At 19.7% G+C, this 26,919-nt stretch overlaps 2 protein-coding genes and 1 long non-coding RNA gene across 5 annotated transcripts in view; 2 read left to right on the top strand and 1 right to left on the bottom strand.

Moving 5' to 3' along the window:
• Doa (CDC like kinase darkener of apricot) overlaps positions 1–1,748 on the top strand; it is a 20,319-nt gene extending 18,571 nt beyond the window's left edge. For both annotated transcript variants that reach the window (XM_012489804.3, XM_031917912.2), the window contains exon 10: positions 208–1,748. In XM_012489804.3, coding sequence (XP_012345258.1) covers positions 208–420 — 213 coding nt within the window. In that variant the 3' untranslated portion in view covers positions 421–1,748. The remainder of the gene's footprint in view (positions 1–207) is intronic.
• Men (NADP-dependent malic enzyme) lies at positions 1,735–26,919 on the bottom strand. 2 transcript variants are annotated; one of them, XM_086910585.1, is made up of 8 exons: positions 26,624–26,919; positions 23,146–23,299; positions 4,350–4,508; positions 3,749–4,111; positions 3,212–3,523; positions 2,725–3,093; positions 2,269–2,563; positions 1,735–2,194 (listed from the first exon to the last, which is right to left on the bottom strand). In XM_086910585.1, exons 1-8 carry the CDS (start codon positions 26,674–26,676, stop codon positions 2,079–2,081), a joined length of 1,821 nt encoding a protein of 606 aa, XP_086766711.1. In that variant the 5' UTR covers positions 26,677–26,919; the 3' UTR covers positions 1,735–2,078. The 2 variants fall into 2 exon arrangements, with proteins under 2 accessions (XP_086766711.1, XP_003696148.2); XM_003696100.4 differs by lacking the exon at positions 26,624–26,919 and adding an exon at positions 24,714–24,980.
• LOC147658679 (uncharacterized) lies at positions 23,170–23,869 on the top strand. The gene is made up of 2 exons (XR_015292710.1): positions 23,170–23,375; positions 23,576–23,869. It is a non-coding gene; the product is annotated as an uncharacterized LOC147658679 (long non-coding RNA).

Raw genomic sequence — 26,919 nt, 5'->3', positions numbered from 1 at the left:
AGTAATGTTATCTACCTAAGTATATATACAATCATAATTTGCTTATAAATATTTTATAAAGCTTTATATAAAATATATACATGTATTATTTTTACAGTAAATAATTTTAAATATAATATTTTATAAACACAAAATAAAATACAAAAATTTTAATAGAAATCTAATTTATAACGAATAATCTAATATATTTTATTTTTATATGTATAGCGTTGTATGCTTTCTGATGACGAAGAACATCGACAATTGTTCGATCTCATTCAAAAAATGTTAGAATATGAACCATCACAAAGGATAACATTGAAGGATTCATTGGCACATCCCTTTTTTGACGCGTTACCTGCACATCAAAGATTACCAGATCTTCGAGCAGCTGGTGATTCCCAACAAAGTCACGAACGATCACATTCTCTCTCACGATGAAGCTAGGAAAGGGACCGACTTCCGTGCTGGACAGACACTCCACTGTCAATGACACTACTGCCCTACGTCGCTATTTTCAAATCCTTAAGTCTCATAAGACTGTACTTTTTCGGCAATAATAAGATTCGATGACGTCAACCGATATTTAAATAAAATTAAACAATTAGATAAAAAAGAAGAAAAGAAATTTTATTAGGAAATATGATTAAATTTGTTAATTAATTGAAGATTGAAAATATTAAAATCGTAAATCATATTATTCATTAACGACGTAAAATAAAAGAAAAAGCAGTAGTGCAATGGTGCTGTGGAACTCGGATATAACTTATAATAGATCATCAAGAATCTTTGCATAAAAATGTGCAAAGTTGTTTTCTTATCTCTATTTACGAGACATTAAAATTGGTAAATAACTAAACCAACTTGACAAAATGTAGGTCCCTGTTACTGGTTCGTAGAAAGACCAGTGTGTCTGCTCAGTGTAGTGTAACAGCGTCCCGACATTGTAAACATTTTCTAAATGCTCTTCTGTACATTTTATCCTTAATTTTATTACAATGTTATTATGCAACAAAGTTTGAAGTAAAGAAGGGTCGCAGTTTATACTCTGTTTGTTATAGATTGATGACCATGGCGTGTTTAGTAGTAAGAATCAGATTTAGCATTAAGATACAAATAAATATATGCGTACGTGTTGATGATATTAAAATAAGATTAACAAAGAAGAGAAAGTGAGAGTGAGAAAGAAAGGGAGTGTGTGAGAGAGACATTCAATGAACGCCAATTCACCGTCGTAAAATACACATATTAACGTTTTCAAAAATCATAAAATATAGCATACGATTTGTCTTAGAAAATGCTAATGTATTTTTTTCGATGCTTTAGGATATGGCTAATATGAAATTTTCTTTTTTTTGGGTTCGGTATATATCTGAATTTCGTTGCATTGTTTTACGATGTTGCAGACAATCATGTGTGTTTTAAGTTTCGTCGATTCGATTAAATGGCTAAGCCAGATAGATTGTTTTTTAAATACACTTAATATTGGAATTTTATGCGTACATCGCATATCTTTAAAAAAGAAATGCGAATTTACGTGCCTAAGAACACCTCTGCTTTTATTTTGTTTAAATACAGGAATGTATTCTTAAAAATTATGGAACTCTTACCACTTATGTACATCTTGTTTGCCTCTTTAAGTTCTTATACATACAACATGACGGAATCTTATCACATCCTGCTGCTCGTACAAAAAGAAAAAGGAATATATCTGAATACTGTGAAAAAATACTGTTTCGAGTAGCAATAAACACATTTCTTTCAAATAATTACTTGAAATTTATTTTCCATTGGTAAATCATACTTTTCATCCCAATAATTTAAAACAGTCAAATACGATACAATACGAGTTTATACAATAATAAGATATATATATATATATCTTCGTTCAAATTACTTTTTTACAATACACATTCATACATAGCTCATACACATACATATAACAGTTATTATATTCGAATCTGCTCAACAGATTCTTACAATATAGTGACAAATTAAAAAAAGAAAATACGCCATTATACAAATATCGCGTTCATTTAAGCAATCAATCTATTCAGATTTTATTAAAACCTCGGTATATAATACGATGACAGTCAGAATTACAAATTAGGCCAATTATATATTGGAGGAATTGATGGTTTATAAGTTGTATCATACAATTGCGCTTTAATAAATTCTTTATAGTCATTAGGTTGAGGATGAACTGTAGCAATATCTATAAAGAAATAAATCTTTCTAGTTTATGTAATAATTATCTATAATTATATAAGAATATTAGAAATATCTTACCATTTTCATAACCATATTTCATCACATCAACAGCTATCGTTAATGAACATTTTTGAATATCTTGCAATGGTGGATATAGATTTCCTTTTTTTAAATCTTCATTAGAAACCATATCGGCTAATGATTTTGCAGCAATAAGGAATGTATTTTCAGGGATGGTGCGCATACCAGAGCATATTACACCCAATGCAACACCGGGGAAAATATAACTGTTATTTCCTTGGCCAGGATAAAAAGTTTTACCATCATATGTTACTGGTGCAAATGGTGATCCACTAGCAAATATACATTTTCCCTGTAATTATTTAAAAATGAGTATTAAACATTTTCAGTGTATTTTATATAATATTCTTCAGTTTACTGTTATATTTTGTAATAAAATGAAAAAAATTTAATATTCAAATTATTAAAATAAAAAATTCATAATTCAAAAATACAATTCAAGATAAAAAATACCTTTGTAGCAATATATGCTTGTTCAGCAGTACATTCTGCTTTGCTTGTTGGATTACTGAGAGCAAATATTATAGGTTTTTCGTTATTATTTGCCATTTCTTCTAATATTTCTGTGGTAAAAGCACCACCAACTGCTGCAGCACCAATAAGTACTGTAGGTTTTGCATATTTCACAACTTCTAGTAAAGAATCTATATGTTTATCATCTCGAGCGAAATGCAATTTATGTTCTGTCAATCCACCGCTTACGCGATTTTTAACAATTAATCCTTTCGAGTCAACCATCCAGATCTTATTTTTGGCTTCCTCTATACTAATACCTTCTTTTTGCATTGCCATGACACATAACCATGCAATACCTAATGAAGCCTACAAAAATAAATGGAACATTTAAATATATATCATTTTCATATTTATGATTTTTACTATAAATTTACGCATCATTAATAAAAATTTAAATCAAATATAAAATATTAATGTTATTTACCTCTCCAGCACCTTGAAAGACAATTGTATTTTCTGATAACTTTGTATTTGTAACGCGAAGAGATGCCAGTAAACCAGCTACAGCAACTGAAGCAGTTCCTTGGATATCATCATTAAAAGTGCAATAATGATCACGATATTTATTAAGTAATCTGAATGCATTGGCATTTCCAAAATCTTCAAACTGAATTAAAGTATTCTGTCCATATCTTTTAATGATAGCTTGCATAAATTCATCCAGAAAATCATCATATTCTTTACCAGTAATACGCTTATGTCTATGGCCAATATAGAGAGGATCATCAAGTAATGACTAAAATAAGAATTAAGTACTTAATAATTTTATTAAACTTTGATATTTAATAATATAATAAAATATAATGAAATTGTCTTTATATAATTAATATAATCTGTAAATAAAAAAACTATATCTTATTTTTATTAATTATTAATAAAATAATTGCTAATTATTTTATTTTATTGCATAATTAATTTATTATTAATTTATATTATTTATTAAAAATTTTTTTTCACCAACCTGAGTGTTGGTACCAACGTCTAAAGTAATTGGTAAACATTGATGAGGTTTAATTCCAGCCAAAGCAGTATATAAAGATAGTTTTCCAATTGGTATTCCCATTCCATATGCTCCTAAGTCACCCAATCCCAATATTCTTTCACCATCGGTAACAACAATGGCCCTTACATCATGTTCAGGCCAATTATTCAAAATGTCATATACATAACCCTTATCATGTATAGATATAAAAAGACCACGTGGTCTTCTGTAAACCAGGCCAAATTTCTGACATGCTAAACCTACTGTAGGTGTATATACCAAAGGCATCATTTTCTCTACATTTTGTTCCAATAAACGATAAAAAAGCTTTTCATTTCTATCCTATAAAAATATAAATAATATATGATTACGTTTTTAATAAAATAAATTTAATAAAATAAAATTTCATAATTCAATAAAATAAATATTTTTAAAATAATTAATAAAAAACAATAATTTTACTTAATAAAAGTCCTATTTATTTTAAGTATTTCAAGCAACATCTTTCCAAATTATTATAAATATATGTATAAAATAGAATATTGATAGAAAAAAAAAATATGAAATAATTTATACATACTAATAATCCTATAAGATATATATATTTTGATAAATCATCATCATAACGATCCAGATTTAAACGGCAGAGTTCTAGTTGTTCATCCTGACTTTTCACAGTTGCTGGAAGAAGACCATGAATACCTAATATTTGTCTCTCTTGAAGAGAAAAGGCCATTCCCTGAAATAAAATATAAATCATAAAAATAATTTTTTTCTTTAATATAAATAATAATTTTTTAAAAATATTCTTTAAAAAAGTTTTATTTATCTTATTTTTTATTATTAAAAAATAGATTTGTCTATTTATCAAAATAGAACATCAAAAGAAAATAAAATGAATATATTTGTTCGCTTATTGATTTAATTTAATTTGAATTAATTTCAATAATTTGAATATATGCAATAGAAATAAATCATGAGATAATCTAACATTGACAGAAATTTTATTGAATTTTATTACAGTCTGGAAAAAATTAATAAGCATATGCTAATAAATGTAAGTAAAAAGCTATTGGCTATATTTTTTATTTGGTATTATGTCATATAATTGTTACATTTCGTTATTTTTTAAATCGAAATTTTTTATAATTTGCTAATTAGCAATTTATTAATTTTATTTTTTTAAAAAGAATTATTTTAAAATATAAAAAGAAATTTTATAAAATATTTTTAAAATAAATATTAGTATAATATATTTTTTTATAAATTTAATTTTTTTAATCTTCTTTTTGGTTCTTATTATTAAATAAATATAATAAATGATATTTTATGATAAATTTATGATTTTATATAGTTTATATATTTTTTTTCACTGTGAAAGAGAAATTAAATTAAAATTTAATTCAATAAACATTTAATTTATACAATGAACAATTAATTTTTTTATATTTTATGTCTTTTTTTATTTAAATTTCTTTCTAATTATAAATAATTTTTTATGATACTAATTTGAAAAAGATATGTCTAGTAAAAAAAATTTATTATTTTTTTCTTATCTCTAAAATTTCAAAATTCTTAAATAATAATATCTTTTGTAAAATATACAGAAAATTAAATTATAAAACTTATAAATATGATATAATAAATCCATGGTATTAAGAAGTTTAATAAAAAATAATGTATATCACATATGTAGATAAGAATTAATCAAAATTCTTAGAATGTAAATTTTCGAATGATTGATATTTAATGCTCAAGAACTCATTTAATAATCCAAATACCTTGAATATTTAAAGAAGTAAATAATTTAGTGTTTCATAACAATATCGTATAATTAAAAATCATTATTAAAATATCGTAATAAAAATGTTTTTGAAATTATAATTTTCTCATAAATTTTTTGTATATTTATTACATATATGTAAATTAATATATTAGATATAATAAATCAATTTCTTTTGTATATGAAAATTATAAATAAAAACAAAATAAATATTAAATAAATATTGTATATATTAATACAATATTTGTTATAATATTATATTTTCATTATTCAGAATATAAAATATTTACTAATATAGATAAAAGTATATATATTATAAATACTTAAAAAATACTTAAAAATGAGATAATTTCAAGTAATTTTGTTTTTTGAGTAATTAATAATAGTAAATGGAATATTTATCTATAATGCATATGCATCGTTAATTTTAAATGCCGCAATTAGATAATTCAACTAAGTCATTAATATCATAGAGCAAAAGATAGTATATATCCTATATTATAATATTATCTGCTGATAGACATAGTCATATATTATATAATTACTTTTAAAGATTTTTATTTATCGCAACCTATATAATTGTTCCTTCAAGGTCAAAAACGTAATTTCAATGAAAGAAAAAAGAATGCCAAACTTTAATATTATTTATAATTATGAAATATTTATCAATTCAATTTATACAACTATTCAACGCATGTTTTTTTATATGTTTTTATAAACATGAAAATAAATTTTATATCATTAAAAAATAACTGACTTCCATGTTCCATTTGTAATAAAAATCGAAACTTAACTTAATATTAGAATTAAAATTACTAAATTAAAATTACAAATTTCAAATATTTTGTTTTATAATTATTATAAATTCTATATTATAAATATATATATATATATATATATATATATATAAAATATATAGTATATATTTTAATATATAAATAAAATATTATACTAATAAATATAGAAACATTTTTTGAAAAATTAATATTTTTCTTTATTGGAAGAATAATTACACATATATCCATCTATTTTCACTATTTCAATTATAATTATAATTATCTATATATCTATATATTTAGATATTCATTATAGGTCTATAATTCTAATATTAAAAATTTAATTTAATCACTCATTCATTTAATAATAATTGGAAGTCTGATTTCATAACAGCTTAGAATACCTATTAGAAGCAAGTTTAATCTATAACTATAATCAAATAAGGAAACCGGTAAGTACGAATTATTATATAACAATATAATGATATTATACCGATATTTTTGTAGTTATAAGAGTATAGATTATAGAATTAATAAAATATACAATCCTGTATAAATCCTATATAATTCCTATATAATATCGATTATATTTTAATATCTTAATATTTTTGGAAGTTATTCTTATTTAGGAAAGCTTAAAACTTTTTAAATATGACAGAACAAATAGGATATAGTGTAATATTTTAAAATTCATATCATATCATTTTAAATCGACCTTTTTTTAATAACGATAATGTTGACTATAAAAAACTTTTTCAAATTAAAATATGCAGCCAAAACTATTGAAAACAATTATTGAAATGACTTTCATAAGAAGAAAATAATAGTTGAATATTTGTTTAATGTAATAATAATGATTATAACTACTAAAAATAATGTTAAAATAATTATTTGCATTATTTCATAATTACATAATTTAATTCATGTAGTGAAATTTACTTAAAATTAAATTTAATACAAAAATTAAAATATTTATTTAACATATATAATATACATAATAATTTTTTAATTATATTATATTATATTTTAATTAGATTAAGAATATTATAATTATATATTTCTATAAATATTTCTATTTATTATTTCAAATATTATTATTTTATTATTTTATTTAATCAAAACTATTCCAATCAATTTCCAATTATTTTTGTTTGAAAACAAAACAAATTGATTTACAATAATTGAATAGTAGAATAACTTTCTACTATTATTCCAATTGTGACGAACTATTATTCTGTGCATTATTGATTAATCGAGGAGCGATAACATATTTATTCAGATAATAATAAGATAATAATAACTACTTGAAGAATTGATTGTATCATTAATTACTAAATATTCATTCGTTCCATTGCCTTCCTATATTCAACATGTGAAAAAACATTTCTCTATCTTTATATTAATTGCTATAATTTATATACTATAACTATTAATTTATCAATATTATATTATTTATATTTATTTATATACTTTTTTTTTGCAATTAACTGACGACATTTTTTTCTGATTATTTTTTATTATTATTTAAATTTTCTTCATTTTAACAAATTATCAATAGAGATGATACATTAATTTGTATTTTTGCTGTTTCTTTCCTTTATGATTTTTTATACTTAAATAATTTAACATTTGTTATAGATTTGATATTTTTAATAAATTTCTATTTCAATTTTTATATTTATTCTATCATTATTACTATGATAAATTGGAGTTTCTTCAATGTCAATCCAAAATAATTCTTTATCATATAATCAAATAAGAAATTAATAAATTTCGGTTTAGTTATTCATTTTATATTTTAATAGACTATTAACAATAAGTATAAATATAAGTTGCATTTTATATTTTTATCCATCAAATATAATTAATTCGAAATATGATGCATTATTATAACACATTATACATTCTTTGAATATAACCTTCAAATTATTAAATATTATTGAAAAAATCAACTGTAACGTTTTTTCAATAATCAGAAACAATAAACCATATTATCGTGACTGCTATTAAATCATGCATTAAATTGCGATATACTGCCATGAAATTATGCATTCCATTATTGATTATTTACATTTATAAAATTTATTACGATTTCGTTCAAATAATAAACAAAAGAACAAAGCAATAGATATGATATATATATTTTACATTATCTTATTTTAATTAATCAATACTTAAACGAAATTTTATATCACGTATATTTTGTAAATAATGATTGTCGAAATATCATACAATGATTTATCTATGACTTATGAACTTTTTTTTTGTTTGCTAACAACCACTTTTTATGTATAATAAATGTAATAAGACATTACATTTATTCTTATTTATTCTATATCTCTTCTATTTTATACTTGTATCAATAAAACCAATAGAAACTTTTAAATTTTCTGCAATTATTTTTTTCAAAATAAATTTTGCAAATAATTATCTTAATTATTATTGCAATTACTATCTTAATTATTAATAAAATTACTAAAATATGATTTAATATATAATAATATAAAAGATTAATATAATCATATAATAATCATTTATATAATATATAACATATATAATAATATATAGTATTTAATAATATATAATAATATATATATTAATAAAATATATATATATATATATATGTATTATATTTTAATCATTTTCATTATTTTCATATATTATTATTATTATTATTTTAATTATTTTAATTTTAAGTTTAAAAAATTATGTATTATGTATATTAAGTATATTAATATAATTAAATGATAAATTATATATAACTTAAATATAATATATATGTATAATATATATGTTCCCATAACAATATTATTACAATGGTTTGGTAAGATGTATATATACCAATAATATCGACCAATGCCCGATTCGCGATACCATCTAAGTTCGAGGAAATTCTTCGGTTGAATGGTGATTTGTATATAAAGATCTTATAATAAACAGGAACAGATCAGCGCATCTCTCTTATAGATTTCTCAAACTAGAAAATGTTATTTGAATCAGCTGCGTTTGGAATATGTCACCGTTAGAGTTGATTCAGCCAGTGAATAATATGTCAGAAATATACAATTATAAATGTCGGCTAAATTCTCAAAGACAATCTTCTCAGATAACATCATCCTTTGTTTAGACTTAATAGAGGTCTGCGCGCGGTAATAACAGAAAAAAATTTTTTATATGAAAAATTTCTCCGAATAAGTTGTTTATAAATCTCGGGAATAATAAATGTTCGCGAACAATATATGTATAATAAATATAAATATTGAAAATGATTAAAAAATAAATTATCGAAATTTATATATAGTTTTATATATATAAATCGTAATTTCTACACGCTTGAAATTTTATGAAAATTTATTTCTATTTTAATCTTGAAATATACGTCAAAGTAAACGTATTTATATAGGATTTAATAGACTTAAATATTTAATAGATTTTTAAAATTATATTTTCATAGTCAAAGTTGTCTGAATAACTTTTACATAACATAAAAAGAATTACATAACATAAAAAGAACTTTTTTACAAATTATTCTTTTGATCAAAAACGTTTTTTAACAAGAGATTCCATTGAGATTCATCTAAAGTTGAAAGTAACCAGTCAACACAGGGTCAAAGCACTAGTATTTTTCCATCGATGTTTGAGGTCGTTGACAATGACTCGAATAATCTTGTTTCATAGATCAATCATTGATAACATCAAATGACTTTTATATTATAATTAAAAGCAAAGAAAAAACTACACTTTTTTTTATCTTTTCGTTTATTACATAATCTCTATTTTTTTAAAAAAGAATTAAACATTATACGATATGTATTTCAATATATAAAAAAAATAGATAAAAATTAGATATATATGATGACGTATGTAATAAAAAAATAATAATAAAAAATAGATAAAAATTATACATAGATTGAAATATAATTTTCAGATTTCAGCGAAACTTTGTGAGGTTTTCTTTCAAAACTTTCAAAACTTTCAAAATCCAAAATGCATATTTTTTTCTTTTTCGTATTATTCTTATTCGTATTATCTAAAAAAATTTTACCAGAAACTAGAATTTTAGCAAATAGTAACATAGTCAATTTTTTAACTTAAAAAAAATTTCGATCTTTTTTCTATATAAATTATTCTAACGAATGAAATCGTAACAAATAAAATAAATCTAAAAACAAAATCAATTATTTATCTATTTATACTTATTGTTTAGCCTTCGAAAATTTTTTAATTTACAAAAATAGCAAAAATTTTTAAATGGAATTTTTTGAATTTTGAAAGATTTCAAAGTTTCAAGTATCATTTAGTAAAAAATTGGTAATCGAATTGTCTAATAAGTGTTCAACTTTAATTAATGGAAGTAAAACTTAATATATTTTATTCTAATCTAACCAGCTTTCATCATTCAACTTCTTATCAGTCTATACGAAATAAATAATCACAATTACAAAAATAAATATTGTATTAAACTAAAACTGCCATATTTTTTTGTTTAATTCTGTTAATTCTGAAACCGAAATAATGTAGAGTTATGCGGGAAATTTGAAAATGGTTTCTCTGATTACTTATAAAAATAATTGATTATTAAAAAAAAAAAAAAGATTTAAAGCATGAAATATAGTAAAAAGTAAGATATAGTAAATAAGAAATTATTAAAAAATTTAAAATAATAAAATATTGCATAGTAATAAAGTATATATATAATACAAAAATATAATGACAATAATATAAATTTGACAATAATATAAATTTTTTAATAATGTTTTATAACATATTTTCTTGTTTATTTTTCAAATCATCAAATATTTGATATTTAAAATTTTAAATCTTGCTCTATATTGTAAAATTTTTCTAAAAAAAAATTATATTGTTCACATGAAAAATGAATTATATTTTAAATATTATATAAAATAATATATGGCATAAATCTCATTTATTTAAACATAAAATTAAACTTTGGAAGACACATTTTACACTGCAAAATTAGAGAAAAACTAACTTAATTACGCTATGAATAGAATGTGCATTTTGGATTTTCATATTTTTTTGTAATATTTATATATTTTGTCTTATTAAAATATCAAATATTTGAAAAATTACTTATATTATTATGTTTTATTTTAAAATAAAATGAAAAGATATTCATAAGTTTAAAATAAAAATAATTTAAATACATAGTTTATTTTTGTTCATTTAAATTCAATCTTTTGCTAAATCTTTTGCTATTTTGCTATTTAATAAAAAGACTATAGTAGAACATATTATCCAAATTAATTGGGAAACAAATTCATTTGGATAAATAATTAATCAATTAGGAAGAACCAAATTTATAAATACGATAAAATTATAATAAAATAATTAAAAATTAAATAATTTTCAAATATGGATATTTATTACGTAAAAAAAATATATTGTAAAAATATATATACTTTTAGATATCTAAATACATATTCCAAAATATAAATATTAATTGTATATTAATATAATTGTATATTATATATAATTAATAACATGATTAATTTTTGAATAATCAACATTCGAATAAATAACATCCTAGTATATGAATTTTTCTAAATTATATTAATTTATATATATATATATCTATAATTTATAATTTTCTAAATTATATTTTGAAATCTTCTTCAATTTACAAAACTCCATAGAAAATTAAGTAAAAATCTTTTATAAAAGGAAATCTTTTAATGTTTATCTTCTATGTTTTAATTAAAAAACTATTAAAATTTATTTATTACTCAATATTTTGCAACAGTTAAATTTCATTTGTTAATTATATAATCAATTTTTCTCAAAGCAATAAGAAGACAATTCACTTTAAATCCTTATGCAATTCAGCTACATTAAGTTTGCGTAAACTTTCAAAATTTCGCAACGAGAAATGCACGAGACCAAGAAATGAAAAAACGAAAGAGATGATGTAGTATTTTTCGAGAACAATGAAAATGGTTTTCGATATAATTTTCAGAATAAAATTTTTTGGACGATAATTCGATTAAAATCGTATGAAATTTTTTATCTTATCACAATTTTTTATGTTTACAAATATTTATTCATATTTGCAAACATATTTGCAAAATGGAATGGAAAATTTTGACTTTAAAAAAATAGTAAATCTTAAAAATTATAAAGATGAAATATCCGAATTCTGAATTCTTTAAATGATATTAATAATTTTAAAAGATTAATTTATTATATGATAAATTCATTTTAGATAATTCAATCATAGATAATTTTTTATTTAAAATTTTTTAATAATTATTTATTACGAATAATAAAAATGAAAAGAAATCTATCATTTGTTCTATTATTTAGGAGAATATTAATTTCAAAAACAATTTTTTAACATTTTTTAACTTTATTAATCAAAATGTTTTGACGGATTTAAATGGATTTCTTATTAATTGATATTTTTATTTTTTAATTTTTTGAAAATGAACAATGAAAGTATGCAGTATTAAGTTAATATTATCCAAAACAATTTTTATTTTTAGATTGGTGACTAAGTCAATTTTGATCCAAAACAAAATTTGAAATAAAACAAATTATGATATCAATTTTATTTATTTTTTCATTTTCTTTTATAAAATATTTAATAATAAATAATTAATACGCATCGATTTTAAGATAATTTTAGTAAAGAGTTAATTTTTTTCAAAATTTGTATATTAATGAGATAAAATGTCTTTTAAATTAAAAATTTCATTTATTATATTTAAATGGTTATTTCATAACATGAGTTTATATTGAAATTTTATCATAAAGTATTATTTAATGTATATTTAATGTATATTTAGAATTTAAAAATGATATTAAAATCTTATTATTTTTCATATTCGTTTCATTAATTATAAAAAACGAAAAATGAAATTCTCTGTCATCTTTATCATATTTATCATATGTACGTAAATACCTGAATAATCAATATAGGATCAATAAATTATAAAATATTTGTGAATACTAATATAGAATTAAATATTAGATATTAAATATATAGATATTAATAATCAACAATTTTAAATGAATAAAAATTCATTTCAAATCAAGATCAGAAATATTAAAAATCAATTATCGCAATTATCTAATGTTGAAAATTGAAGAAAATATGAAGAGAATAATATTAATGACGTTAAAAAAAATATGTAATGTTACGATAGAAATATTATAAAAAATTATATTGACTATGAACTCAAATATCAATACGCAAATAATCGCAAAAAGATAATACAATAAAATAAAACAAATCATATTTAATTTATTTGAATATTACTTGAATATCCATTGAATAATATTTATTTTTTTCTAAAAATAATTTTTCTTTTGTGAAAATTTTTCTCAAAAAGAAAAATTTTTCTAAAACAATATTTCAATTACAGAAAATTATAAATAATAATCAAAGATATGTAATATATATATATTTTAAAATTGATTCGATACTTAATTTTTTATTCTATATCATCATAAATTTTTTCAACATTTCGGATTTTCAAAACTTAAAAAAATTTTTTAAAAAATCAAAATTATTTATTTAATAATTTACTTATTTTAAGAAATGTTTTAATTAATTAAAACATTTCTTCAATAAAAATTAAGATAAAAATCAAAAAAGTAAATTTTAATTCTAGAACAACATTAAATAATTTTTCCGAAATATATAATAATTACAAAAAATATTTGCACATCATTATTTATATTTATTATAGCATTTAAATTTTGTTTCTATTCATAATTAATTAATAAAATTGCTATTGTTATTTATTTATATATTATCATATATCATATTTAATAGTTATTTTATATGAAAAAAATTTAATACCTATTATGAAAATAAAAATAATATGAAAAAAAAAATGAAAAAAATAAAAATTATATGATTACATTTTTGAATAATGAAAAAAATTTATTTCTAATTTTTCAGATATAATATATAAAAAATAGTTTCTATAAAATTAACTTTTTAAATTCAAAAATTTTGAAATTTTAATTTTTTTATTTCTTTTATATATATTTTGACTTTTTAATTCTTATTTATATTATATTATTAATTATAATATTTCTTCTTTTAGTTATATATAAATATATACAAATATATATTTATATTTTAAAATGAAAATGTACAATTATTTAGAATATAAATATTCAAATTAAAAATAGTTGTAAAATAATAATTTTCTTTAATTTAATTCTAAATTCCAAATTTAAATTACTTATATATAATAAAAAACATTATTTGTTGATAATAAAAATTAAATTACTATAAATTAAATTTATAAAATCAATTATAAAATTTATAAAAAATTTTTGCCTCAAAAAATTTATTGATCAAATTTAGATTTGAATATTTTAATCATTATATCAATTTTTGCTTTCTATTAATTATAAATAGAAAAAAAATTTCCTCTATTGTTTTATTCCTGATACAAAACTTAATAAAAAAACCGCTTCACTTGAAAATAAAGATATGTGCATAATACTTTTTATAACCGTTGTAGATCACAAATACCCTTCCATCCAAAGCGAGTAGAGGCTCAGGAACACGTATAGTTCTGTGAAAGTCCGGTACAAAATCCCACCAATCCGTATCCATTGCGAATTCTCTACAGGATCCTGGAGTACCATGACAAACAATTCACGATGGAAACGGTTGCTAAGAGTGTAAAGGGTTAACAAGCGATCGATATGGAACTCTAGAAGTCGCAGAACGAGTCACTACTTATTCCAAGGATTTCTCAATACTTGATACGCATTTTGCGTATCGTATATAATCCTATTGTACCCTCGTTGAAATACAATGCGATGCATAGTATGGAGTATATATATAAAATGAGTCTAGTAACGCCCATTTTAGAATAGCTAAAATCGAATCCGGATGTTTATCTGGGCAAATGACTTTTACATATTTAACTTAAGCAAAACTTGAAGAAAATGAATATGAATCAGATAGAGAATTGGATCAAATTTCGTTAAGTACTATATTTCATTCGACATAGTTAAGTGTAAAAAACAAACATTGTTATGTTCGTTACGTTCGTTCTTTTAACCTTGATCGCATTACGTTGTTTAGTATAACATATAAGAATGTTATTGTTATGCATAGGAATAACTCTATGCACTTTTATGCACTCCATGCACTTCTTGTTTTCTGTCTCATAATATGTCTGTTTTGATATAAATAGATATACTATGTTTATTTCCTTGGATGCTCGTATGACTTAACCAATGTTAATCATAAAAAGTTCCTATCATGACATCATTTTTATTCCCACTACTTGTATATCAGAAATATTATCTATACAAATAAATTCATAAAAACATTGAGTATGTGTAAAGTATTATTTCCTCTTCTTTTTTTCTCTTTAATAACGCAGTTCCTAAAAAGCTTATTTTGAGAATTTATTTTTTTCCAAGAATTAATTAAGAGAATGCTAAAGTAAATATTATTATAATTAAATGAAGCTATAACTAAATTGTAACTATCGATTGATATGTTATTGATTTATATATTATATAATCTAAACATTATATTGAAATTTTGAGAAGTAATGAGAAATAAAATTATAACTATAAATATTTATTATTTCCAGATATTAATCTTTCAGTACTATATTGAATGCTATTTATATCAATATCATTATAGAAGAATGCATGATTCCAATTAAATTATAAATTTTTATGTTGATAGACATGATCATTCTATTTAGAAATATATAACATTATAGAGATAGATATTTAATAGTTTTTAAAATTTTTATAATTTGAAGTTTACATAATTAAAATATAATTTTAATTGAAGATATAATAATATGTTTTTGTAACGTAACAATGTATATGCTAAAATTGATCAACATTCAATTTTTTTTTGATAAATAATTTTTTTCAATTCATTTAAATAATTTTTATTTATTATAATCTATATACAAAGACTTATTAAATTTTAAATATTTTTTAAATGCATTGTTTTAATTTTAATTAAAAGAAAAATGATATAGAATTATTTTAGTTATTATAAAGAAGAAATATTAATTTTTTTATTATATATTTTTTATTATATATATAATAATAATATTTATAACTAATGTTTTTTAGCTTTGCAAAATTTTTATTTATTGATAATTTGTATATGTCAAAATTTTCGTTAATTTCTTCTTCTTTAATAATTATTAATAAAAATTGATCACAATGAAAAATTATTACCAATATTCTATTTTGATTTAATCATATTTTGCATCAAATTGTAGAGTAATAAATTTACCATTTTATTATTTTTTAAAATTTCTATTATTTGATTTACAATCTTTGATTTCTAATTTCAATAAAAAATATTTTCATTTTGTCAATCAATGACAAAAATAATTATAAAAATATGATTTAACCGATTTAATCGATATTTTATAAGATCTTATAACAATCTTATAACAATATCTTATAACAATAAAAAGTTTATATAAACAATAAAAAGTTCGAAAAATTATATCAATCAATTTCAAAAAAAAAAATAAACTTCATGAATAATAAAATTTCTTTGACAATCAATATTCTTTTGTCAATACACTTTATTTTTTTGATAATAAATGAATTTCAATTTGTCGCGATTCTTTTCCAATGTTGCCAAACAATGTTACCTCCTCCATTACTAAAAACTCATTCCCCTATGAATTTTATCAAAAGAAGAATATGTAACGTCGAATTATCGCCGTTTCTTTTACTATACATGATGAGTGAAATTACGTATAGTAAAACGATAACCGACAATGATAGCAATATTAAGATAATTCACCCATTATATATTTTTAATGCTATCATAATATACTTGTACAAACAATAGATAAAATATTAATGGTCATATAGTAGCACACAATCAGAAGAAGGTATAAATAATGTTCAATTTATAATTTGGAAAACTTTTTATTAATATCTTGGAAATTAAAAAATAATCGCAATTAAAATTTAATATTTTGAGATCTTTTGTCTTACTTCTTCAAAATTTTAATTCAATATTCAAAATTAAATTATATGATATTGCAGTGATAATTTTTTCATATCATATCGTAACATCTTTAATATATATTTATATCTATAATAATATTATAGAAGTTATTAGATGGTTATCGTTAATGAATAGAAATAAATATTTTATTTTTTTCTTATTCAAAATAATTATTAAGGTGTTATTAAACAACTATATTGTAATAAATTTCAACTACTTCTATTCGTAATATTTTGAATATATTGAAAATTTGATGAAATATCATTAATTCATAAATGATAAAAAATATTTTGAATAAAAAAAAAAAAATTCAATCATTTCTATTTGTTATCAATATTTCAACATTATTTTCGATATATCAAATTATTATTAATATCGATATTATCCATATTTATTAATATATTAATATCAGTAATGTCAATAATGATAATTACAATTATAATTATAATTCTATATAATATATCTATAATAGCTCTGTTCTATAATATATTTTTAATAAGTCCAACCTAATCAAAATTCGAAATATATCCGAATCGCGCTCAAATATATACATGCATAATATTATTAATATATATATATATAAAATTATGAGTATACCAATGTCTATTATATTTTTAAGAGTATATTTAGGTCACTTACATACATCATTATAAATAAATTAGATTACGTGATAATGAGATTAAAAAATATTAGGTGAAATTAAAAAAAAAGAATAGAGAAAAATTTTACAGCGTATAATTTTATATTCTCGAAATAGAATTCATGAAGTACAGTAATTAAATCAAAATTGATCTAAATTCAAACTTATGTAATTTTTATTATCTAATTAGTTCGTTATATCGATCACTAAATTGGTTAAGTCAATAATAATTTATTATGTAGAAATTGCAAATGTTAATAGAACATATATTATATTCGAACAGATTCTTTTGGATAAGAAAAAATCAAATGAATATAAAATGAATTAGAAATTAAATAATTTTTAAAATAAAAACGTTTATAACATGAAAGAATATATATTTCATGAGAAATGAATTATTAAATAATTAAAAAATTAAGTTAAAATTGCTGAATATAAACATTTTCAGATATACTAATTTAAATATATATTATTTTATTTGCATATATAATCAGATGAATAAAAGAATTTTGAATAATTCAGATAATTAATATTTTTCTATAACATTTATCACTTTATAATGCAATTTTTATTCTATTAACGAAATTTATATGATAGTTTGAATATATTATTTGATGTGTTGTATTTTATACAATAATTAGTTTGTAATTTGTTTATATATTATATATAGATTGTAGTATTTAACAATAAATTTTATTTTTAAATTAATAAAGTAGAAAAAACAAAATGAAATTGTATAAATTTAAATATAATAAATATTATATATATATAATAATATTATAATATAATATAATATAATAATATAAATTATATAATAAATATTTTTTTACACACAGTTCTTTAAAATATAATTTAACAATTTCAAAATAGCTTACATAATATATGATTTCATTCTTATTAGAAATTCATATGAAATATAAAAATGTTACGCATTTAAAGGTTAACTAATTCCAAAATATAAAAATAAATTTGTAAATTTATAAATTTGAAATATATAAAATAAATTTAAACCAATATTCGAATATTTAGCATATATAATATAAAATATAAAATATTCTTATATATAAATATATATTCTTTATATAAATATTTATAGAAGACTTAATTAAAAGATAAATATTTCATTTATTTTAATTATTTTTTATAATCAAAATCATCATTTAAAATTGATAAAACGAAAAAAAAGTAAATAAATAAATAACAGTAGGAACAATTTTCCTAAAAAATATCTATATTAAAAATAATAATCCAATATATAAATTTTAGTTGACAATTTACAAAACAGTCGAATCATATCAGCTGATTTCTGACGGGTTGTTGAATGATAGGATGACGTGCATATTTTTTGTATAAAGAATGCAAAAATAGAGGAATGAAGAGAGATAGCGAAATCATCGACTGATGTTTTTAAATTAGTTGAATTATTTTAGTTCCTTCATTTGAATAAATGAAAGTAATAATTTATTTAAATTTAAACTTAAATCAATAAATGTTGAAACGTTTAATAGAATTGACCCTTTTTCTAATCAAATCCATTCAAATTGTCCTTGAGTATGATTGATAAAAGAAAAAAAGTATGATATACTCAGACTAAAACAAGCCTATTGAATATCTCAGCTATTATTAATGATAAAATATATGTTAGACCAAATTTATATGATATCAAATAATATAAACGGAGCATCCTCTTTGATATAAATATAATTTTTTTATATATAATTTTATATATAATTTTATTATATATAATTTTTTTTAATAGCTGGAAAAATATAGAATTTATCAAAAAATCAATTTCATTTTTTTAAATGGAATAATATATTTTTTATATATTATTTTAAAATACATACAATAATTTGATTTAAGATTACGAAAGTTTATAAAAAAAAATAATTTACTTTATATGAAAAATTATCCTTCAATATTTAATTCAAAAAACAAAATTAATTTTTATATGACTTTTATATGTCTATAAATAAAAAAACTATTTGCATGAAATTTTTACTATTATCAGAATAATAATAAAAATCGACACATTTTTTTCTATTAACAATAATTATCGAGATATTTAAATGATCTGTTTTAGATATCTCATTTCAAAGAGTAAATTTTAAAGAGTTTAAAGAGCATAAAGTTTATATTAAAGGTAAAATAAAAATTTTATTAAAATTTTATTTTTAAAAATTCTAATATTATAAAATAATTTCAATATTTAAAATATTATTAGTATAAAAAATGATATTTTATGTATTTCAATTTTTTATATAGAAGTAAAGAAAAATTGAATTTAAAATTTAATTATTTCAAGCGCAGAATGATACAAATTATTATTTTCTAATAAATTTTATATTTTTATTATTTTAAATAATGAACAGATATTATCATTTAAGTAATCAATATATTTCAAGTAAAAATAATATTTTGGAAAAATAAATAAAATTAAATTTTAGATAAATATACTTATATATATTAAAGTTATTGTTTCGAAAATAAATTATATTATAAAGAAAAAATTCAGATTCAAGTACTTATATATTTTATAACTCTTATCTTTCTTTTTATCATTATATCATTGAATTTTATTATTAATTTATAATTCTATCATTATACTGATATCAAAAGATATACTTATGATTATGATTTTAATTATATTTCCTAATTGATATATTATTGTATAAACTATAAATATAGTGTTTTCTAAGCAAAAAGAAAATCTGATTATAAAGGGTTATATGCCAAAATAGTTTCACATTCATGTTAACATAAATGTTAGATATTTAGAAAGTAATATTAGATAGGTAGATGTACAATATCGTACATGTTCGATCTTTTAGTTCTTAGTCCACTAAACACTGGAACTATTTCTAGTCGAACTATTTCTATCTTTTTTATGACTCATTTATTTTTCACTTTTATTTGACAAATCGAAACTATATATAGAATTTTTTAATTTCTTAATAAATATTTCGAAGAAATTTTATCACTTTTTATCATATGTAAATTACATTAAAAATCTTCTAATATTTTTTCAATTGTAAAATTTTAAATACTGATAATGATATACTTTTTTTTAATTAAAATAAAAATAAAAATAAATTTAATTTGTTAAATATAAATGAATGATATTTATTATAATATATCATCTATCTACTTTTATTTTTTATTTTTATATTATATTAATATACAATTATTTAAGTTATATATTTCATGTGAATTAAAAATCAAGATATTAAAAGTATAACATTTACAGTAAATATAGGTAATCTATAATTAATTAACTTTTAATAATTATTATATTTTGATATATATTAATATATCATATATATATCAATATATTAATATATATATTTATTTCTTAATTATATAAAAAAAAATCATAATAGAAATAATAGAATAAAAAAATAAAAAAATTAATAACAATAAAAATCATAATTTTTACTTCTAATATCTTACATTAACTAATAAATTAACTTCTAAATAATAGATTTTTTATTAAAATAATCTATATTTAAAGTCATAAAAAAAATTAAACTATATTTAAATATATATCTATAAAATAATAAAAATCTATATTTAAATCATATAAAAAGATATAATAAATCTAAAATTTCTATAGGTTTTTATAAGTTATTTATTTATCGTTAACCTTTAAAGAACGACTGTTAGCCGCAAAATTCTCAGTAGATTTCGTAATCAAATTCGAATGTTTCCGCGTGGAACATTCGATATCCACTTTGCAAAGTCATCGAAAAACTTATTTTAGTCTTCCTGGGATTTATTAAGAATCACGCAGTGTTTAAAAACATTGCAAAGCAAAAAAATCCGTTTTATTTGCAACATTATATCTCTTTAACAAAATCATAAAATCTATATAATTAATGTTAATCAGTATTTTTCAAATGATTGGATTTAAATTAAATTTATTTTTTACATATATTTATTTTATTACATATACAATAATATTTTTTTACTTAAAACATTTTTTTAATTTAAATTATTAATTAAAATTAGATTTAATTATTAAGAGACATAATACAATATATAAAATTATTTAATTTTATTATAAATTTTTAAATCAATATTTATGTTACAAATTTAAAGAAAATAATTAAATATATAAATTATTATATTCATAGATGTTGATGGAATTATTTATTAAATTTTTAACAGTTTTATAAAAATATAAATTCATTTGTATTTTGAACATCAATATACAAAAATGAAAATATAAAAATATGTGTGAAAAATGTAATAAAGATAGTGATGCTTTATCATTTTATAAAAAGTATTTATTTCATCATCCTTAGGTTGTCATACCACCATTTGTTCACTATAGTAAGTATGTATGCCGTGAAAGTAAATTTCACAGAATTGCATGACTACGTGTAACGTGATCTGTTGGATATAACCGAATAATTATCTTTTTAATAAATATTCTTCAAGTTTCATTGCAAATCATTCATATTCACTTTCTTTCATTTCTCTTTTATTGTTTGTAAATATTAATCTTTGTTTATAATATACTTTTATTTTCATCATAACCTATTAATATGATATTAATGCATAAAATAAAATAATAAAAATAATAAAGTAAAAAATATTCATTATCTCGAAATATTCAAATGTTTGATTGTAAAAATAATTGTTTTATAAACTTTGATTAATATATCATTACATAGAAAAATAAGTAATTTTGTAATCCATATAATATATCTAAAAATAAAGTGTCTAATGCCAAGAGAATATTTTTTCATTCATAAATTACCATATTACTTAGGTTACGTACGCATAATCTAAAACAAGAAAATGGAATATTTTCAGTTATTGAATACTAAATAACAATAAATCTTGAATATGCAAATTTCGCGCCAGAAATTACGCTATAATGTACAGATATATTATTTTCACGGATTGTTATAGGAAAATTCTCGGTTCGATAAAAGTATGAATGCCTTAGATACCATGTCAATAAACAGTAATGAAGAGTGAATAGAAGGCGCCATTATTTTTTCTGGTCTACATATTTAATACTTAATTTTAGATGTTAATAATATGTAGTTAACGATCCTTTTTTAAATGAAGCATTAAACATAAAGTACGTCAATATCAGACGTCAAACTGTCAGCGATTTTACCGGCATCGTGTCGTTACTGACCATTAAATTGAAATACAATGTTAGCGTACCTTATTCAATCGAGGATTTTTTAGATGATCAAGACCGCGATGTAAATTGGAACACACAGCATCGCCATGTCCCCGTTGACCAAGTTGATCCCTTTGAACACTCGACATCGTCGAAGAATTACTGTCACAGACTAAATGACTACTGCTTTGAAGTCTGTAAAAACGAGTGAAGTTTAAGACTGATTGAGACGGAATGTCGGTACGGCAGAACGCAGTGGCGTTATGATGAGGTGAGGTTAGGGTGCGGGGAGCTCAGTTACGTATCAATCGGATGAGCCAATGAAAAAATCTAATAGATTAATTTTTAGTTTATGATTGCATTTTTTATTGTATTTAACAAAAATATCTTACAAATTACTTAATATTTATAGTTAATAAGTAATAATTTTTTGATTGTAAATTTATTATATATTTGGAATCAAATTTTTAGACAATACCAAAATACCGAACACCAATAATATCGAAATTTTTGGATCTGGACAATGGACATAAGCTTTCATAACTTTTTTGTCATTATACTTTTGTAAATATTGTCAAAATTAGTGTTGAAATGAAACAATGAAAATGTAATAATAAAATGGAATCAGAATGCTACGTTACTGAACATATGTATAGCTAATATAATCCAAGTGTACACATCGCGCAGACGCGCGATGTCGCCCATTGAACGAAATATTGTCTTTCATCGTTTGCTATGAATAAATTATATGTATTTAATAGAAAAGTTAGATAATTATTTATGATTATTATATACTGATAAATATTATATACACAATATAACAATTAGAATGAACATATTGAAAATATATTAAAAATATTTTATAATATATTTTATAGAAAAGAATTCGAATCAAGTTAGAAAAATATTAATTAAAATATATCTTTAAATAAAAGAAATAAAAAGGAATAAATTTTACATTTATATTACATAATAGTAAAATTTTTTTTTTTATTATTAATCTTAAAATGAAACAATTCATTGCTCTATATTTTATAAAATATATTTTTATATTATTATATTTTTTATATTAACAAAAATTTCAAAAAATCTGAAAAAACTATGAAAATTATAAAATATCGCAATTTTTATAATAAACATTTTTTCCACAATTTCTACATAATTCTTATATATTTTTCTATATTATATAATACAAAATTCTGAAATCAAAATAGAAAAAGAAAATAATAAATCTATTCTATAAGTTAATTTCATAAATATTAAATATATTATTATATAATTATATATATAATTTATAATTTATAATATTAAATATATTTAAAACTGATATAACATAGTATAACCAATACAATATAATCAATAGATCAAAGAAAAAAATGTTGCATACTTATTTAAAGTTAAATTAAAGCATATTCACTTTTTTTGCAATATTTTTCTATATAAATATTTAATGTATTTCTTATATTTAGTGTATATATTTATAGCAAATATCTTTACAATATATGCAATATCAACATTAATAATAATTAATAATAATTGTTTTAAATTATAAAACTTTATAATTTTTTTTACTATCTGGAAATTTGAAAATTTAAAATTTTTGTTTTACCTGTCATTCAACTGATTATGTTTGGCGTCTTGTTCAAGGTCTCCAATAGCATAACGTAAATGACTCGATTGACGAATAAAACTAGTAAAGTGACAATCTAATCGTTTCAACAAATGTTTTGAAGACATACTCGATTTTCATATAAATTACTTCTTATTTGATCGAACATCTCTCGATAAATGTCGTATCTGTTACTAAAAGAATGAGGTTAAACCACGCGATTACTCATACGACCACCGCGTCATGCTGATAAATTAGTTCGTATATTATATCACGTGATTGACAGACTTGCAATAAAAATTTGAAACTTATATTTATGTGAATATTATATAGATTATAATATAATATATATATATATATATATATATATATATATATATATATACATATACAATAAAATTGTTATTTATTTGAATCTATATTTTAATTAACAAAATATCATTGATATGATTATTTAATACTTTAGACAAAATAAGTTATATTTAAATTTTTATATTTTTTTTTGTATCGCAATAATTGATTAAACATAAATTAAATTTTTTTTTATATATCATACCATGATATAGATCAATAATCTGTATCGTATAACATGGTACTAAAATATTGGAATAATATATTGGAAATTTTTCTACTATATGTGAAAAAATAAAACTATTATAAATATTGCATAGTATAGTATATCTATAATATAATAATGTATATACAATTATAATATTTGATATAATAATATTTGTCATCTTAATATTTTGTCATAATTAATAAATATAAATATAATAAAAATATAATAAAATATTTATATAATTTACATATAATGTAAAACTCATCATCATATAATTATCATATAATTTATAAATATCAAAATATTTTATGAATCTAAATAAAAGTTTTATATTATTTTATTGCATTATATATGTTTTACATTATTACATTATTACGTTATTAAAATATCACGTTTTTAAAAAAAAAATTAAATATATACAGATAAATATATGTTGTTTAGGATAAGATTTTTTTAAATTTTTTATTTTCTTTAACGTAATTGCTCGGGTATTCTGATAAGACAAAATTAGTAAAATCGCGTGATAAAAAAAGATGCATAAATCTCAATAAAATTAAAATTGATCAACATACGATTATATAAAATTAAAATTACGCAGCAAATTATAAAGTGATAATACAATTTGGAATAAAATGATAGAACATAATTTTCAATATTTTTCGAAAATATATATAATATAATATATTTATATTTTACATATTCAAATAAAATATTTTTTAATTATGAGCAACTATTAACATTTTTTCTACAAATTTGAAGCATTTTTATGGAAAATGAATAAAACGAAGGATATGAAAAAAATAGATGAACAAATTCAGATTCAACACACAACATACATCAAGAATTTTTTCGTTTTCAAACAAAAAAAAATTGTTATTTTTTCATAAATCTAATAAATAATTCTATTATTGTCTTACTCATTTTTCACAAAAATACAAATTTATAGAAAAAATTAACTACAATTAACTGACCTTCATCTATATTATCAAATAAAAAATAGTTTTATAAATATATATATATATAGTTTAAATATATTAGTTTTGAGAAATATTAAAAATCATAAAATGTCTATTTTGTATATATATGCGAAATATATATATATCATATATACATACATTTTTGAAAAAATTATTTAAAATATTTGTAAATTAACAATAAAACGTTCTAAATTACGTTCTAAAAAATATAAAAAAAATATACTAATTTCATAATTATCGAATGATATTTTTATAATTCTCTAGAGACAAATTCTGTTATCAGAAAGATATATTAATATGCATTTAATGTTTTTGCAATGAAAATCCTAATATATTTTAAATTTAAAAATATCTATTTTACACACTTTACTCACATTTTGCAAGTTTGGACTCCATTACGTACATCCTTCGAATGCAGGCTTCCCATTGGTGATTATTATGATTTGAATTTAATAACGAAAATTAATAAAAAAAGATTGATTATAATTTCTTATATAATTTCTTATAGAATTTGATGTTGTAATAAGAAACACTATATTTTTATTGTTTACAAAAGAAAAAATAAAAGAATTCTTTTTAAAATCACTTTTGTTTAGTGAAATCGATTCTACTAAGCACGACTAGATCGCAAATGTAACTGACGCGCATGCAATCTATAAAGGTAAGCTTA

Source organism: Apis florea, unplaced genomic scaffold (assembly GCF_048593485.1).
Source record: "Apis florea isolate Af1SG1 unplaced genomic scaffold, ASM4859348v1 contig_1789_pilon, whole genome shotgun sequence".
Taxonomy (NCBI): domain Eukaryota; kingdom Metazoa; phylum Arthropoda; class Insecta; order Hymenoptera; family Apidae; genus Apis; species Apis florea.
This window is presented reverse-complemented; position numbering and strand designations above follow the sequence as displayed.

Coding starts and splice junctions, on each gene's coding strand:
- Men (XM_003696100.4), bottom strand. CDS start 24,841: ATGTCTTCAAAACATTTGTTGAAACGATTAGATTGTCACTTTACTAGT. Junction 4,509..23,145: donor AAAATCCTCGATTGAATAAG/GTACGCTAACAT, acceptor ATTTTATTTCAG/GGAATGGCCTTTTCTCTTCA. Junction 3,094..3,211: donor TCTTTCAAGGTGCTGGAGAG/GTAAATAACATT, acceptor TTATTTTTGTAG/GCTTCATTAGGTATTGCATG.